This window comes from Rhododendron vialii, chromosome 2a (genome assembly GCF_030253575.1).
Source record: "Rhododendron vialii isolate Sample 1 chromosome 2a, ASM3025357v1".
NCBI classification, from domain to species: domain Eukaryota; kingdom Viridiplantae; phylum Streptophyta; class Magnoliopsida; order Ericales; family Ericaceae; genus Rhododendron; species Rhododendron vialii.
Genome location: NC_080558.1, coordinates 45,962,382 through 45,980,313, shown reverse-complemented (window position 1 = coordinate 45,980,313; position 17,932 = coordinate 45,962,382). Strand labels below are relative to the sequence as shown.

Genomic DNA, 17,932 nt, shown 5'->3' with positions numbered 1-17,932 from the left:
CGATTTTGTGAAATATTGCTAGGCGGGGGTGCTTGTTCTCTATGGCCGGGGTTGAATGTTTAAACCTCACGGAGACCAAATATTACAAATCTTAGGACTACTAAAGGATTTGCCTAGTCGTGGATTCGCCCGGTCGTTAACTTCTAGACCTGGAATTGATCAAGTTGTGCGCAGGCTGGTACAGACATGTATAGGGGGAAAAAAGAGAAAGAAAAGAGCAACGCCAATTAGGTTGCTAGTCGGCAACAAATTTTAGTTGCAAGGAATTGTCGTGATCTGTAGGTGAAAAGTTCTTTGTTTCCTACCACAATGATTCGTTTCCTTATTGTTTTGAAGCGTGAAGTGTGACGCGGAGGATAATATTACAAAACAGTTGGGAATGGACGATAAAAAAAGTGGATGGTCCACCATTATCAAGTTGATCTAGAATGGAACTAAGTCACATAATTTGTGTTCGTGAGCGGGTGTTGGAGTGCGAGCATAAAAGCGTCTTTAAACACACCATATTCTCATCTACTTAAATTTTCGAGAGCGAGAATTGAGAACGCGAACGCAGTGTGATAATTGAGAGCAGTAGCGCAAGGCCTTTCTCTTTAGTTGCCGTGCAGTCTCTCTGTGGTTGCCGAGAAGCCGTGTCCAAGATAATGTCCAGTCAACCATTATCCAGAGGGATAAATAAATAAATAATTATTTTCCGAATTTAAGGTCTGGAAGTTTATCTTGAACATCAAATTCCTATTGAGATTATATTTATTAGTACATATCTTCTGTCTGGTTGAATCTTTTGTAATCCCCCGAAATAAAATACCTGTGAACACGATGATGATTTATCTGACCACTCTTTGTCTGACATGATGATAAAATTGCGTTACTATTAGTCCAGTCAAACAAATCAGCTCTAATTGCTCAAGAGATTTGTATTTGCATTTGCCACCCACATGAGCCGCGAAAGGAATACTCAAAAAATGGTAGTAAATACTGTGGCCTCGCCTAGTACCACTTGCTGGATCCACCTCCTTAGTATGGACGTGAGAAGTTGCAGTACCGGACAGTCGGAGATGTGCTCTTTTCTATGTGGCTGACCATGAGTGATCTAGACGATAAATGATGCGACAGTCGTGAACGATTGAACAATCCCGATGCTGCAATACATTCGATACGTAAACCTTGAGATAGATCAAAGTAACTGAAGTCAATTCGCCAATGTATTCGTGAGAACATTCCTAAAGGAAGAAACAAATGAAAAGAGACAAAAGCCCTTTACAAAAAGATCTCTACATGATATACAACACAGCTCTAAGTGAAAAGCTTGCATTTTGGATCCAAAATATGGAATTGCTTTACAAAAGAAAAGTAGATGCCTTCAGAACAAATAGGCTCGCTGAGCTGGCAGGCCAGTTTCCGCGAAGACACAACAAAGCAACTGTACTTTGTTTCCATCCTCTTCCCACAGGCCACAGCCATGAAGAGTATATTTCTACCCCTGGCATAATCATGATTGTTCGTCAACAAAGCTGGTCCCGACTTTTTGTGAGCCGAAAGCGTAACGGGCCCTTGTGCATCACTGCAAACAACATAACAAGGGGATAAATTAACTTCAAATAGCAATATCCCTAGCGTTGAAAATATCATTACAAAATTTTGAAGTGCTTTTACCGGCTGGGCCTTTTCAGCTCTTTTTTCTTTCAGTTTAGGACCCTTGATTTTATTTATCGGGTTTAGAAACTTTTGTATGATGGGCTTTTTTAACTGGTCATTGTGGGAGTAACGACTTGTCCCGATCCATTGGTTCATATAGAATCCTATTCCTGTGTTCCAGAGAGGACTCAGCTGTTAGTACCCCCTTGGTTCGGTGTGGACCCTTCCACTCTGGGTCACTGCTACAAGCTGGTAGCCCAGATGGATGTGGATTTGATGTCCTCTGCTAGGATGCCTCTAGGGGAGTAGTATCATTTTGCAGGCGTATTACATTTGAGAGCTCCTATTTTCAAAAAATATTTGAAGGCCCAAAGAAAAAGTCTAGTCTGCATTTGCTTAGAGCTGGTACTGTTCATCATGTTGTGATCCATCAGCTGACAAGTATCCATCACAGAATATTCCATCCACCGAAAGCAGTTTTTAGTTTTGCGTACACGACACTGCTGGATATGGTGATTGGAAACATAAGAAAAGGTAGGAGCTTGGATAAAGTAAATTACCAGTCATATGTCTAAAACCTGTTCACTGGTTGTGGGTTCAGAACTAAGAAGTCTTTCAACCTCATCATTTGCCTCAGCTTGGATTTTCCATCTCTGCGTATAATCACAAATTATTAAGAACCATCACTGAACAATATGTTGCAAAATTATTGACTAATACAAAATCATCTTGCAATGAAATGGAAGAGTTTCAGGTTTCGCATGTGAGTAATTTCTCCTTCTAGCTACATTTTTTTACTTCATCACAACTACTTATGTAAGTTAGATGTCCAGGAAATCCTTCTGAAACTTGCCTCTTCAAGATTTTCAAGTTCCATAATTTGCTGTATCTGTTCAGCAATATTTTCCTGCATTGAGGAACAACTGAGTGATTAAATTCTGCACTTCTACAAATCCCTGAAATCCCAACAGCTATCATAGTATCATGAATTAGGGCATACTGCATTGCTAGCTGCTTCAGCAGCAAGCACATCAGAGTCCATCTCTACCTCGATTTCAATCATCGAAGAAATCTGAAAATTTTAGCTATTATCAACATGCACAGGCCAAGTAATGCCTCCATAATCGGAAAAACTGATATACAGTTGTTTCAGTTTAACAGATGTTGGTGAATTCAGAGTGTAGGAAACATACTCTCGCATAGCTGTCAATCAATTCAATTCGTTTCCTGAGGGAATTTTCCAAACCTTCACGCACCCTTTTGACTCTACTTCTCCGCGCACTGAAAAAACAATGACTTGAAGACTAGTGAACTTTGAAAGACATCAAAAGACAACCATTTTTCTGCCAAAACACATTGACATTGTATTATTATGAACTAAGAAAGGAGTGCCGAAAATGTTTAGAAGTTTTAACCGATAAGAAGGTTCTCCAACAGCAACAATTTTGTTCTCCAATTGGCACATGCGAGCCAACATCCATACCTATAAAAAAAATCACATCAAATAGGAATATGAAAGTGGTCATGTAGTCTAAATGACAAGGAAATCAGAAATACAAAAAAAAAAATTGAGGTCTTAAAATCATTGTAACTGTACATGTAGGAAAACCTACCAATAATCTCCACAATAAAGCAACAATTGGGGATGGGCTCAACCATCCAATGTACCAAATCTTGTCAGGTACTAAAATTATAAAACATTGAAGATATGGAAGTCTTATGCTGGGATTCCTAGAGACTTATTTTCCTTGCTAGTAGACTTCCAAAGCCACCATATACATTACAAAAAAGAGACATCATTCACTCAGATACAGATGTGAGAATATAGTACATGAAGTTAGTGTCATCTTAAGAGATAATCAAGTCAATTTGAAGACAGGAAGGTGCATTTTCCGGACGATACATAGGAAGGATAACCGCAGTTTTTCTTTTACTCTTCATGTAAACATGACCTAACCCACATAGCCTGGTCATCTCAGTCACTTTCTTCAAAGAGAGTATCAATATGATTCTTCCGACAGAGAATAGAAGACTAATTTGACATGAATAAAAGACTTATTAGTTAGAATATTGTGGCAGGGTACCTCGTTTTCAGCAGCCTCTTTCAGATTCTTGATGCGAGATTGAAGTTTGTAATACTGCGAGAGGAGTTGCTGTCTGATGGCAATCACATCCACCAACCTCTGAGGAAGCTGCATTTATGCAACTTTCGTTGGGAACTTACTTAAAACACTTGTAGACAGTGCACATCATGGAAAAAGGTCGTACAACATACAACAAGGTCTAGTATGGGTAGTGGTAGAAAAATTGAACCACAAGAAAAAAATGAAAACAGCCATTTTTTTGAACAGCAAAATGAAAACAACCTAATGCTATTACCAGTAAACAATATATCATTCAATGCTGATGTCATATAATGAGAATTGTAAACATTCTAAGAAAGGTGGCAAATTGATAATATAATTGCCCACTCTATTATTTTTAGTTGAGAGTCGGTCGGTAAAAGGAAATTAAAATCTGAGAGAGAAAGAGAGAGAAGAAACAATGGCGATCATTTCCTCTTATCGTGTCGTAATCATGTGGCGTCGTGGCCCAACCAATAAATAAAAGTTTGCGGAGAGAACCAAATGCCACAAAATCTAAGGGGAAAATCGACAAACATACCCGACCCAACTGGGGGATAACCAGAGTGTTCAAAGTAACTCCAAGAGCAAAAGATGAAACTACGGCAACTGAAATGAGCTGAGGCATACTGGGATCAATCATTCCAGAGGCAGCATTTCCAGTGCCCAGCACAGCAAAAAGTGGAAAGAGGACAGAGGGGTTAAGTAAGGATACACCTTCATTTTTTGCGGGAGCTCTTAGTAACAGCGATTCTCGGCCATCTCTATGGTTTGTCAGGCATAAAGGTTCTCCTGAGTAGAAATCTGGGGACTTTGGACTAAACTTTAAGGGACCCACCTCTCTGTAAACAGTTGATGGGGCTGCTACAGCAATGGTTACTCTTTCCCCTTCTTGTGCAGGGAGATCAACAGTTTCAGTAGCAAATTTGTGGGTGCGTGCGATCCCAGATGGCGTCTCCACCTGCACAAAGGAGACCTATTAACTTAGAAAGCAACTATTAAGTTAAATTGTTATAATATAGAGAAAGTAACGGCTTCAGTAAAATTTGTCATAATAGACCGGCTGACAAACAGATTGGCACATAGATTTCTGGGATTCAGAGAGCAAACAACATGTTTGATGGCCAAACTATCTAAGAGGATAAGGCATTTTGTGGAACAAATTTACAAATAATGCTCCAGTCCCTATATAGAAACCTATAGCTCCAGAAAAAGATTGTAATTTTTCTATTGCAGGGAACATGTGATAGTTTATGAAAGCAAAAGAAAGATCTAATAACTTTTCAAATTTGACGAAGTACATGCTTTGAAATAACACAAATAAAAGAACAATGTACCACAATAGAATGAACTGCAGCAGGAATGCTTTGCTTCTTTATTTGTAGGAATTTTAGCCCCCTTTTCCACATAGGTACCTCCATGCTGCGTTCGGCAGTAGGGAATCCTTAGAGAAAGTGAATAAATACCTCAGGATCAACAAACGTATTCTTGTGCAGCAACAAGAACGTAACTATTAAGTGAATGCAAGCAGTTTGAATTTTGATCATAGATTAGTGGAATACCAACGTGGGACCTTATACAAAAATAAAATGAGGCTCAATTGCACAATGAAGGCAAATTCAAGGGAGCTAACCAACCTGATTTCTTCTGACTCAATACTAACTATATTGCCAGAAACTAGCTCATACTGGTAGCGGCACTTGGAACAGGACACAATCTGCAGAAGAAATGACATAGTCCATGTCAAGCAAATATAGCTGCAAAGGAACTGAGAGTTTATTTTCACCCATCGTGTTCATCATTTTCAATCTCCAAGAAAATCAATGAAATATTGGCATGCAATCACATACAAGAACTAAAGGTATGGGCTATGTCAAGTATTTTGGTTAGTTTTAAGAATTGAGATAGAGTTCTAAAAAACCCAAGGAAGTAATTGAGGTCAAGATGAAGCCGGAACTCATCAAGCAACAAAAAGATTGACACAAGAAGCTCCATGATGATAAAAAGATGTAGAAATGTTTACATCTTTACATTTGCATAATGCGTTAGGAACCAAAAGGGTCCCTACCACAATCAGAACAAAACTAAGAAAGGCTCCATCCAGAAAAATATAAAAGGACCTACGGCATCTCACTGACACTTGACTAGCTGGTGCTTGGGAAGTGTAGCTATCAACTCATCCATAAACATGCATTGACTTAGTCAACTCGAGTAAGTGACATGCAATCAAAACGAAGTAAAAGGACGGGAAGAGGAAGGAACATTGGAGATATAACAGAGTTTAACTTATCTACATTGCCAATCAGAAAACTCAGTTTCTTTATGTTGGAACTATTCCTACTGAACCACGCGAATATATTCAACATAAAACTCTGCCCGATGAGGCCCGGTGCATGAGGGTGTCCGTCTAACTTTCAAACCATCAAAATAAACACTGGGAAAAAAATTTCCAAAAGATCATCAAAGCCCATGTGTGCATGCCTGAATACCATGTTGGGGTTGTGCAACGGAAACAGCTATCATACAAGCTGGACATCTCACGATCTTACCAAATGGGACCTGCAGGAACCAAGAAACTGTATTGAAGTTAAGTCAGTGACATTGGCTTCATTAACATGAGTGTCATGTCGGCAAAGAGAGGCATCCAAACTTTAAAAGGGCGCAATGAGTTGAATGGGTTATATAGTACTTTCATGAATGTACACACTGCTAATGTGTCCTGGGTGTGCAACTGTGCATTGTCCTAGAACTTTTAACATCTACATGTGTCGGTGCCGTTTTGCGTGTCAGTGTCAGTGATACTTATCTTAAGGGAGGTATAGAAGTAAAGAATAGAGTAAGCAGATAGGAGAGTAGATCTCATATTTAACTGTGCAGATAGTTAGAACCTAGGTTACCAAGGAACTCTAATAACTTACCAAATTCCGTTTTTGGAGGACACCCCAAAACATGGTACACTTCCATTCTGAAATGGTGACTTTAGCTATCCAAAGCAATCTCAACAATTTTTCCAAAAAAGTTGCCAGTATAAAGGTAAAAATCTAGAAGGTGGAAATTTTGCAGGAGAAAATGTATAAACATCGGTTTGTTTTGCTCCTCAAAATGTGCTTTGCAAAAATAATTTGAAATAAACTGATTGGAAAAGAAAGTTATGCTTTTGTTATCTACATAGTAGGCCCAGTTTTGGGGAATGCTTGGCCTGTGTTGTACCACTTTCCCTTTCCAATTTCCATTCCCCATACAAGTATGATCGATGTTCCAGGTAGTAACGGTTCGCACTACTTAATTTCAGTGGCAAGTAAACCAACGACTACATACATTTTTTTTTCCGGTCAAATGGAAATTCGACTACATACATACCTCTTCACCAGGAGAAACTCCTATTCGACTAACAGCGCCAATCATCTTGAGGGCATCTGAGACTCTAAGTGATGCTGCAAGACCTTCAACTAATAATGTGTACGTGTGTACGTCTGGCCTCGACCACTTCCATCTCTGACCAAACGAAACCATTTCACCATCAGCTTCCCCTTGGATCATGTTTCACACAAATAAAATACGAAAAACTCAATGAACTTTCAGAAATAGAAATAATCGCCCCTCACAGGAGGATTAAATATGCAGAACATAGAACTTAAAGTTCATTTCAACAAGACTAGTGGTCACAGAATATAATGCATCAGAGTTGAACTAGAACAGTGTTTAAATTCTTGCGAGTCATCTGGGCCAGCCAAATGTTTTCTTCTTCTTTTTTCACGTACAACAAAATACAAGCAAAAAAGTAACACTTAAAGTTCATTTCATGTTTGAACAGTGTTTAAAAATGTTATGCCAGTGTTGAAAAATGTTATGCCTTCCGGTGGTAGTGGTAAAATGTTATCCCTTCGGGTAGTGAGGTTAGGTTATAGGGGGAATACGCAGGGGCGGAGTATGCGGAGTCAGGAATTTTGGTTAGTGGATCAAAAATTAGATTAATATGCAATATTTTTTTTATATGCACTAGTCAAAAAAAACTAAATTAAGAGGTTAATTATAAGGTAGAAATGTACTAATAATCCAATTTTGCCTCATAATTGATCCCAATAGATTTATTATATTTGTAAAATAATGTATGATAATCTCATTTGTAACACTATAAACTCTCAAAAAGAAGAGAACGCTTGGGATTTCTATGTATTTGAAGAAAGTTCGGACAATTTACAGATTTTTTGTGAAGTTAAAATAGCAAAATTTGGTTGCGAATATCAAATGTTGTTCTGGAAAATCAAAATGAGCTTAATGCCTCCGCCCATGGGAATACGGTATCTACCAGACAAGAGGGAGGATACCGTAGAATTATCCTATAAGTATGTCATAGTTACATATATATACGTACCAAGATCAAAGCTGGAACGCATTGCATAGAAAACCGACAACGCCAAATCGACATTGCTCCGATCAAACGCAGCAGAAATAATCGAACAACAATCCGCACCGCTCACAACACCACCGCCTCTACCCGGCTTCACCGCGATCAATTCCAGCGCTTCGCTCGCATCTCTCGCCGAAGAAACTCGACTGAGCAAGTCCTCGTCCAACAACGGCTCGAAAGAGGAGGTCTCCGCGACTACGTCGTTCTCGCTCTCGCTTAACGAAGCTCTGATGGCCTTCGATTGAGACGTGGATTTTCTGATGGTTCGGTGCTGGAGCACTGTGGAGTTGGAGTTGAGCAGGAGGAAAAAGAGAGTGGTGAATTTGGAAGAAGACTTGGAGAGGGGCGGAGAGGGGCGGGAGAGCCAAGGAGATATCAAGTTCAGACTCATTCCTTTCTGCTGAAACTCCGATGAGTTCTTCTCTCTCTAGTTCTCTCTCTCTCTCTCTCTCCCTGTATGTATAGGTCGAGGGGAAGAAGATTAGGAATGAGAGGTAGCCCATGTCGAGGATAGAGTAGTTGATGGGAGGGAAAGAGGTAAATGTTCGGGTGTTGCTGAGCCTTGTGTAAGACTGCGTAGTGCGCAAAATTTTGGCCGTTGGATAGATAGAGTTATAAAACGTGGTAAATGGATGGATGAGGAGAAAACGATGGAAAAAAAAACCAAGAAGTGTGGAGGTGCGGGGAATCGAACCCCGTGCCTCTCGCATGCGAAGCGAGCGCTCTACCATATGAGCTACACCCCCAGTACAATTGCCCAACTTCTTGTTGAGCAATAAGTAGTAAATATTTAGGTATATACTCATATAGTCAAAGAAGCTCTTCTCCTTTATGCCCCTACGCTTTGGTTTGTTTAATGACTTTTGAGATGGGAGTACCTATCTCCCAATTAAATACTCCCTCCGTCTCATTTTCTCTGTTCTTTTTTGTTATTCATGTCATTCTTTAAACGCTTATAAGATTTAATTTATAATAATGTTTTTCATAATTTTGTAAATTTTATATCATAGACATAATCAAGAACTATATCAAACAAGGTCCAATATTGCATATTTTTTTAGATTTATATTAGAAAATATAAGCAATTGAAATTCGACACGAACTTCAAAAAAATGGGACGGAGGGAGTTGTATCGGCCAATTGACATTTCAATTTATCTCTACATGTAGTAAGTTCGAAGGAAGGTCCTGAATACTGCCCCGGCTAGTCTTTTCTACTGGTTCGGCATGCATGGTAAAATACCAAGTACCATATCAATTTTTATCGCTATTAGTGTTTCATATTAGAAAATTTAGTAACGAATACCGAATACCGAATTTTATCAAAAACAACTCGGTATCAATACCTGCCTGTATGGTACGAAATTTAAAACTCTGGTCTGAAGAAATCGTACTAGTATTCTTCCATTCCATTTCAATAAATACCGTTCCCAAGTAAAAGACTTCAAAATTGACCTGATCTCAGGAATTAGTTACAATCACCCCATATCAAGTGGAATGTATTTGTCCATTCCCTAACACCACGTTTGGAACGAGGTTTTTGAGAGAAGAAAGAAGGCGGAGGGAGAAGTGATTCTCTCCCTCGTTTGGAAGGCCCAAAAGGTGAGAGAAAGAGGGAGACGAGAACCCCCTCACACCCCAGTTCCGTTTCTTGTCAAACGTGGCAAAATTCCGTGAGAAAGGGAGAGAGTGAGGCGCGTGGGTGAGAGTAGATCTCACTCATGTAACTTCCGGCAACACGTGTGGTCCACCCTCTCGTCGGATCTTCGTCGTACTTGGAGCATTGTTTTCGTCTCATTTTCGTCTCATCAAGGAGAATTGTTTTCGTCTCATTTTCGTCTCATCAAGGAGAAGCTACTTCTGTGATCAAAACTGAGTTTTGAACACTTTGATTTCGGACCAGTCGCCGGAGTTGGAGTTCCACTCGCCGGAGATGAAGTTCGAGTAGCCGGAGATAATGTTTGGTCGCCAGAGATGAGAGAAACAAGGAGTTTCAGGTCGCCGGACATAGAGTTGAGATCACCGGAGATGGAGAGAAACCACAACCCTTCTCTTTTCTCACTAATAAGGGAGACCGCTCCCCTCTTTTTTCTTTTCTCACCTCCATTGCCAAAGGGGCTGTAAGTCACCAAATCATTGACATAATTGTTGCCCAGCAGTCGAACACCAGACATTGTCTGTGATGTTCAACATTGAAGGATACGAACAAGATTGATTCAAAAGTACTCATCTAAAACCAGGAAGCATCCACCGACATGAAAGCAAACTGTCCAACGCAAACTTGCATGGCCAGTTGGATTACAAGGATCCCAATCTCCACAAAAAAATTCAACATGAACTTCCACCGATGTTTCTCCAATCCAAGAACAAAATAACTTATTCCGTTACAATATGTCACAAACTCAAAACTTTCAAGGAAAAGAAGCCAACGTACAATACAATTAATCTCACTCAATCCCTTTGTGCAAAGAACTGATCCACAAATTTCAACAGCAACTAGAGAAACAAACACAAAGAGACAGCTCCGTTCTTTCAGTTGCTAGGCAGAATGTAAGAGTTACCATCCACGATCTTGGAAAAGAAGGTGGCGACTACACAGTGCCATTGCGATGAACTAGAGAGGATAAAAGAAGGCACCATAACAAAACTGACAAACAAGAATTAACAAAGAGCAAAGATATTCCAAGCTACTGTGCTTTTGATGCCCCGACACTTCAACTGGCATAACAGTAAGCAGAAACGATCTTGTACACAATTAGTGATCACAATCAAGCTGTTCCCTATTGGTTGCCAAATCGACCTTTTCCCCACTGCTGTCTTTGCTGTCCACCTCCATTTCGTCGTCCGCCGTTGTTCTGTTGAGACAAAGCCCTCATCCTCTGTTCCTTCATGTTGGCAAACCGAGAGTCTAGCGTTTGAGGCCTCTGCTTAGGTACTGTATTTGCTTGTGGTTGAGGCTGTGGTAGACAAACACAAGTGGCTGTAAGTTTTACATCTTTAATATATACTGGCAACCATACTCTGTGTCTACACGACACAAACATATATCAATTCTCTACTAGTTACTGGACAAACACCTTCCGGAGAGGACAATAGATTTGAACATACATATACCAAAACCAGAATAGAAATTCCATCATTATTACATTGTCTATATGTTACTGGATCAGCTATATGTTACATTGTCTAAGGCCCGGGAGTGGTTTTTCTTGGTGCCTCAACAAGTCAGTAACCGAAAGAGTGATACTCATGTTGGTTGGATTCCTCCAAAGGTAAACTTTGTCAAACTCAACATGGATGGGTCCTTTGATCCAGATACGGGGATGGCTTCCACCGGAGGAATTCTCCGGGATTCTAATGGCAGATGGCTTGGGGGTTTCCACAGATACCTTCTTGCAAACTCTAGCCTCGTGGCCGAATTTTGGGCCTTGCGAGATGGGCTTAACATTGCAAAGGAAGAACATGTGACTAAATTGGAAGTAGAAACAGATGCTTTGGGTGTTATCCAACTGCTCAACGATCATGAAATGGCTAACCATCCACTTGGCAATATCTTACTTGATTGCAGGTCCCTTATGGAGGCGTTTGAGCTGGTGACTATCAAACATGTCTATCAAGAAGCTAACTGGTGTGCCGATGCATTGGCAAAGGATGCTCCGGTTTCAGTTGGAGATTACTATGTTTATCTTTACTTTCCAAGTTATTTTACGGATGTATTTCGTGCGGATTTATCAGGAGTTGTATACCCTAGAGCTGTAAACACTTAATTTACTTAATGCATTTCCTTTTAGCCAAAAAAAAAAAAAAAAAGCTATACGACCAATGAAGAACAAACAAAAGGAAAAACGAAAGATGAAATCTTAAAGCCCTGATAACAGCTAGTTGACATACTATAACCATTTAAAGAGTACAGAATAAAAACAATACCTTTGCGGTAAAGCTCCCATTTGTGGCCTTCCTCTGAACCGGCGGGGCCCTAGCTCTGCAGGAAGAAAGTTAAATACAACTGAAGAATAATAGAAGAAACCATTTGAAAAAGTGAGAGATCAGGTAGAGGAATGAGTACCACCCAAGGAGCCAACTACAAGCAATGGCTAAGTTGTCATTACAATCTTGACATGCAATCACTTTGGAAGAGATACTTACCGTATACATTCTATCTATTGCCGACTGATAGAAAGATAAGAAACCAGTTTAGGAAACTAAAGGGGAAATTTATACAGTCCCAGTTTTCTACTCCTGCTCCTTCTACTTGAAAAGTAATCTGAAGTTAATCACATCAAAATGTTTCTGCTGGAACTAAAACCTGGAGGGCACACCTTTCTCGAACAGCAGAATAGAGGACAACGATATGATTATTTTCTCCTCAGCGGTCAACTATACAGGAGATATCCCGACCAACTTCCAAACTAGCCATCAAGTAAAGGTCAAAACTTCACTAGCAAAAGCCACCAAAGCTTCAACAGATGAATTCCAATTCCACTCACCTTAAGTGTATGACAACACAACACAACACAACAGCTCCAGCCCCAGACCACTAAACATGTACGTTAAATGAGACATGCCAACTCTACGTGTAATAATTTTGACCACCATCGAACACCAGATTTCCCCCCTTAATCATCTCGAGCACAATGGTTATTATTAGTATGGATATCAGAAGAACTTCAACTCCATTCAGTAAATCAGAAGAATCCTCCCAAAAGCCAACAAAATAGAGCCAGCTCATTGTCAAGGCACTTTACGCACATGAGGTAAAATATTAACATGGCAGGATACAGAAACTTCAAATCGCCGAGGAATAAATTTACAAGTGGTTGATGGTACCATAAGGACTGGTCAATATCCTACAGAAGGCGCTCTGATTTACTGACACAATGTGATCAAGTGTCTTATTGGTGACGTCAATAATTAACTCTTAAAACATAAAGCCAAATCCATCAACAGAGTTTGTACGCCAGACTGATCATTTGGATTGAAGTTCAGATTGAGCAAACCAACGGGATTTATTGCACGCCATATGAAGATGACCTAGCATCACAAAACAAACAGCCAAAGACCTCACCGAACAGATATGCTTCCTCTAGCGTAAACCATCATGCGAAACAATATATCCAAACCAGGAAACTTAAACGGACGCAATGCTTAAGGCTAGCGGTGCAGAGTGTTGATACAGCCATTGGGAAAGATAAATATCATTCATGCAGGTAACCACTTAAATGGAAAATGCTGATATAGCCATCACACGGTGTGTTGACACCAGCAGACCAAACTCATAGCTATAGCATCAAACACCTTCTTCCCTCGCATATTCTCTATTGCCTCAACAGCAAATGCATCTACGTCTTCAATTCAGAATGGAGGACAACCAAATTGAAATTCAATATGAACTCCTCAACTTTATTTCCCAGCCACAAGTGGCTTAAAGATGCAGGCATTCCTTTTTCGGGAAGCATAATGTGAACAGAAACCAATTCAGAAACTGCCAGCATGGACTCAACCCAACCAAACATCGTATTTCCACCAACAGTATGCTACTTAATAAAAATTGACCAGAACCTCATTGCTAAGGTGGGAAAAAAGAAGAGCTACAATTTACCTGCAAAAAGTCCACAATAAATTATTTAGTCCATCACAGCCATGAGCTAAGCATCACCACCAGTCATCATAATCACTATGCAAAGAAATTCCAATACTTATACAATTTAACTTTTTCAACATATAAGGAAAAAAAATTATACTACTAAATACCTCGGTTTGTTCACATTAAGTCCCCTGCCTCGGTTAAAGGCTCTGTTACGAATAGGAGCAACTGCAGCCTTTCGTGCAGCCTCAGTTGCCACGGGAAAATGGTTTCCCTGGAAATTTGACCTTCTCTGAGCAAGAACACCCTACATAGATGAAAAGGATTGAACATGAGCAAATAAATGAAACCATATCCAGTGTATATTGGCAGGCATAGTTCGGTTCAAAACATCAATGGAAATAATAATAACATAGAGTTGAGCAAATTAACAACAAACCTGTCTCAGAGAAGATCTCGAATCCATAAACCTCTGAACCTTTGATGACTTTGCTTGGGCACCAGTGTTCAGAAATTTTCGGCTTCTATTCTGTAGAAGATTAAAATAAGGACAGTCAATATGATGATAAAGCACAACCAAGAACCAGATTATGCAATTCAAAGGAAGATTTCTTACTGAAACTCTTTGCTTCTGAGTTGTAGATGGATTGCGCTTGGACAGTTTGATGATATCCTCTGGAGGATAAAAGAAAAAAAACATGCACAATTATCATTACAAAGGCCAGGTACAAAATAAGGAAAAACACATCAAACCGGGAAACGTGTTGATCAGCATACCTAATGTCATGTCCATTTTCTTCTCTGTGAGAGCTATTGCCTCAGTTGTTAGCGGTTTAGAGGCCATCTACACAAGGACAAGGAGGAGTCAAATAAACAAACAAATAGTAATGGAACTTGCAATATATCTTATGCCAATGTATATAATGCATGTGGGCTACATATATGCAGGTATGGAAGGAGAGAAGCAATAATCTGTCTCTCTCTTCTAGTCATAGACACGTTTCATGCTTATAAGACTGATGTAAAAGGGAATTGACCTAAGTCTGAGACTCCAAGTGAAGAGAATAATTCCAAATAAGATCAATGGAAAAAACTTTGCAAAAGATAGAAACTTCTTCGAATATTTTCCTTCACTACCTATCATTTCTGGGTGTTAGCGAGAACCAAGAAAGGAATCATGGGAAAATGATAGAGTCAGCAAGACTTCCACAGACAGAAAGGAACACTGATTGAAAACAGGGAAAATTTTATAAAACTTCACAAAACATGAACCCCTCAAATACAGAGCCTGATATTTCACCAATGTAAACGATAACCCTAGGTCCCTGGGAATATGATAGCAGGTAACCCTAACAATATACCTATCTACTAGAGCCCACAGCACAATTATAAACGAGGTCTACGCACCAAATTTATAACGGGACCAAGGTACCATCTTGCGCATGTATAAGGCAAAGCAGAACACATTCAACACACAACTACTGCTCGAAACAGCACTTCTTACAAAATTGGCTTCTGAGGAATTTCTAAATCAAGCAACAAAGAGGCATTATAATTTACAACCAACGAAAGTACGTTTACGTCAAGAGAGCCTCAACTGAAGTAGTTTAAACAAACAGTGCGTTTTTCCATAAGGATTGAATAATCAGGTATTAAGAAATCAAGCATAAACCACTATTTTCAATAATCATAAGTAATAAGCTTTATTGGGAAGGCATAAGAGGATCCCACCAACGTACAAAAGAAAGCGAGAAAAACAAGAAAAAAAAATCTAAACAATAAAAAGATACACCAGTCTCAACTCCAAAAATATCTAAGATATCAAGAAATTGGTCCAGGGTTGCACTCCCTAGACACCCAACTAAACAAAGTCATAAGGAAAAGACTCTTTATCTTGAACTCTTTATCTTGAACAACGGTATATCTTCTATTCCTCTCTCTCCAAACTTGTCCTATTCAAGAAACAGATTTACAACACAAGACAAACAACTAATCCTAACCAAGAACCGCTATCAAATTCCTCTCACAAATTTACAAAACCGCAACAAAATAAACATAGAATCACAAAACATAACTAGCAAAGTAAACTTCCAAAAAAAAAAATCGCTTTGTAAAAGGGGGTGAGGGAGAGAGAGTTACCGTTCTGCTGAAATAGGGATTGACGAAGCTCGAGAGAGTACGCGAGAGACGGCGAGAGAGAGAGAGATTAAGTTGAGCTTTCTAGGGTTAGGGCTTCGGAGTTTCAGAAAGCGAAGGGGAGAAACCAGAACCGCCTTAGCGACGAAGCATCGTGCGTATATATAGTCCTGGACCATCATTACTGAATATGATTGGGCAACGGATTTCAATTCCCAATCAAGTAACCATAATAATCCGGTGTGATCGCGTTTCGAGTCCGCAACTTAACGGGATTTTTAGAGGTGGGATCTGCTGGTTCATCGGTCGCGTGAGGCTTCGCTTTTGCCCGAAAGTAGGACGCCACGTCATCGAAATTAGAGTCTTTACCCAGTTACCGTTTGGCTGGCGCAATTGGCTGCCTTCCGGATCGTACTAAAGAGAAATCCGGAATCGTTGTATTGGATTACAATCTGTGTGAGCTGGCATTTAAGGTGCAGGGAAGAATTATGAGCTGGGTTTTTTTTATAATTTAAATTGATTCTAAAGGAAGGAAGATCGGGTATGCCGCATAAGAATGTGGCAAATTCAAAGCGCATTAACCACTTTTGCAAATATTTGTGCTCTTGGCGAGATTCGAACTCTCAATTTCTATATAGAAGAGGTGACACCAAATATTCGCACTCTTGACGAGACTCGAACTCTTACTTTCTATGTAAAAAAAGTGAAGATGTGTTATTAGACTATAAACTCGTTGGCAGAATTATGAGTTGGTTTTTAACAACCAACTACTCCTACAAAATTTTGACCCTCCCCCCCTCCCAAACAAAAAACCTACTCCTACAAAAGTTGTCTTTTATTTTGCACGTGTTACTTGGAACCAATATGTAATTATGAGGTTCCGTTTGTTTAGGCGTAAAATGTTTTTTTATAAAATATTTTATCTATTTTTCGGTGGAGTAAAATGATTTCCTGTATAATGTTTCACCTATTTCCCGGTGTTTGATTATGTAAAGAATGAGAAACACATTTTACACGTAAAGTATTTCCCATTAATTGAATGAAAATGAACCCGCTGCCCTCTACTTCAATTTTCACTCCTCAATTTTCTCAATTGTTAGTCCTAACCCACATTCAATTCCAATATTCGCAGATTTCTCCACTGTTTAAGTCTCAACCAAACACCAGAAAATAAAATTTTAAAATTTGTTTGCAGAAAAAACATTTTATATCAAAACAAACGGAGCCTAAATGCTCATCAAAATTTCGTTTTGCATTTATGAAGGGACCTTGCGACCCTGCGGCGCTGCAAGTTGCAACGCCTCCATCCTGACCGTCCGTCTTGATAATTAATGGTCCGAATTTAAAAAAAAAAAAAAACACTCTTCCCTAAAATAATTTTTTTAAAATCCGAATTGTCCACAGTAACATTGAGGACTGCAAGGTCAACCAACCTCGCCTTATGAAGGTGAGCTCGTAGCTTCAATATGTCCGACCTTTGAACTTCATATAAAGCAATTCATTACGGGGTTAACCTCCCCTCCATACCCTAAGAGCATCCGTAAATGGGAATAATCAAAATCAATAATCAAAATATGTCACGTCAGCATTTGATTATCCATTTAGTTCATAATCAAACTTAACAATATTTACCTCCATATTGGTTATTTTGCATTCCTATAAAAAAAAAACCTCATAGTACACAATGCACCTATGTCCAATTTCAAACGAGTTTCAATCACATCAGACCACACCAAATTATTCGTCTGGATGAGACGATTCTAATGTGGGGTATTTTTTAGTTATTGAGTTTTGAATTTGATTATTGGGTTTGGTTATTGAGTTTTGGTTATTGGTAAAAGTTGTTAAGTTTGGTTATGGAATGAGTGAAATTTGATTATTTGCTAAAAGACTTGTAACTTTGCTTATTACAATGTGAGGTGTTTTTTTAGCATTGTTGTTAAGTTTGCTTATTCATACCAATTTGATTATTACAATAGGGATGCTCTAATCCACCATGCCCCTCCAAACTAGGAGTAATATTTTAGCTCCATGGTGGGCG

At 39.3% G+C, this 17,932-nt stretch overlaps 2 protein-coding genes and 1 non-coding gene across 6 annotated transcripts; all 3 read right to left on the bottom strand.

Moving 5' to 3' along the window:
• Positions 1-1,121: 1,121 nt before the first annotated feature.
• LOC131317912 (uncharacterized) lies at positions 1,122-8,665 on the bottom strand. Of its 4 annotated transcripts, none has more exons than XR_009197447.1 (14): positions 8,137-8,665; positions 7,122-7,291; positions 6,243-6,320; positions 5,399-5,478; positions 5,099-5,183; positions 4,303-4,737; positions 3,723-3,830; positions 3,054-3,121; positions 2,832-2,919; positions 2,639-2,710; positions 2,492-2,545; positions 2,199-2,291; positions 1,657-2,072; positions 1,122-1,564 (listed from the first exon to the last, which is right to left on the bottom strand). XR_009197447.1 is itself a non-coding variant. In XM_058347602.1 (13 exons), exons 1-12 carry the CDS (start codon positions 8,561-8,563, stop codon positions 2,202-2,204), a joined length of 1,755 nt encoding a protein of 584 aa, XP_058203585.1. In that variant the 5' UTR covers positions 8,564-8,665; the 3' UTR covers positions 1,122-1,564; positions 2,199-2,201. The 4 variants fall into 4 exon arrangements, 2 of the variants coding, with proteins under 2 accessions (XP_058203585.1, XP_058203586.1); XR_009197448.1 differs by having other exon boundaries at positions 1,657-1,808; XM_058347602.1 differs by lacking the exon at positions 1,657-2,072.
• Positions 8,666-8,845: 180 nt separating this feature from the next.
• On the bottom strand, positions 8,846-8,918 carry TRNAA-CGC (transfer RNA alanine (anticodon CGC)). Its single transcript has one exon. It is a non-coding gene; the product is annotated as a tRNA-Ala (tRNA).
• A 1,568-nt stretch (positions 8,919-10,486) lies between these two features.
• On the bottom strand, positions 10,487-16,071 carry LOC131317911 (uncharacterized). The gene is made up of 7 exons (XM_058347600.1): positions 15,895-16,071; positions 14,533-14,599; positions 14,372-14,430; positions 14,195-14,284; positions 13,923-14,062; positions 12,099-12,153; positions 10,487-11,128 (listed from the first exon to the last, which is right to left on the bottom strand). The coding sequence occupies exons 2-7, from the start codon at positions 14,597-14,599 to the stop codon at positions 10,952-10,954; spliced, it is 588 nt and encodes a 195-aa protein (XP_058203583.1). The 5' UTR covers positions 15,895-16,071; the 3' UTR covers positions 10,487-10,951.
• Positions 16,072-17,932: the final 1,861 nt, after the last annotated feature.

Bases quoted from the DNA above. Each gene is read 5' to 3' on its own strand.
- LOC131317912 (XM_058347602.1), bottom strand. From the start codon at position 8,563: ATGAGTCTGAACTTGATATCTCCTTGGCTCTCCCGCCCCTCTCCGCCC. The intron at 3,122-3,722 runs GTACCCTGCCAC...TTTTTTTTATAG, and splicing joins AAGAGGCTGCTGAAAACGAG to GTATGGATGTTGGCTCGCAT. The intron at 2,711-2,831 runs GTATGTTTCCTA...TAAAATTTTCAG, and splicing joins TGATTGACAGCTATGCGAGA to ATTTCTTCGATGATTGAAAT.
- LOC131317911 (XM_058347600.1), bottom strand. From the start codon at position 14,599: ATGGCCTCTAAACCGCTAACAACTGAGGCAATAGCTCTCACAGAGAAG. The intron at 14,431-14,532 runs GTATGCTGATCA...TTTATCCTCCAG, and splicing joins GAAAATGGACATGACATTAG to AGGATATCATCAAACTGTCC. The intron at 14,063-14,194 runs GTTTGTTGTTAA...TCATCTATGTAG, and splicing joins CGAGATCTTCTCTGAGACAG to GGTGTTCTTGCTCAGAGAAG.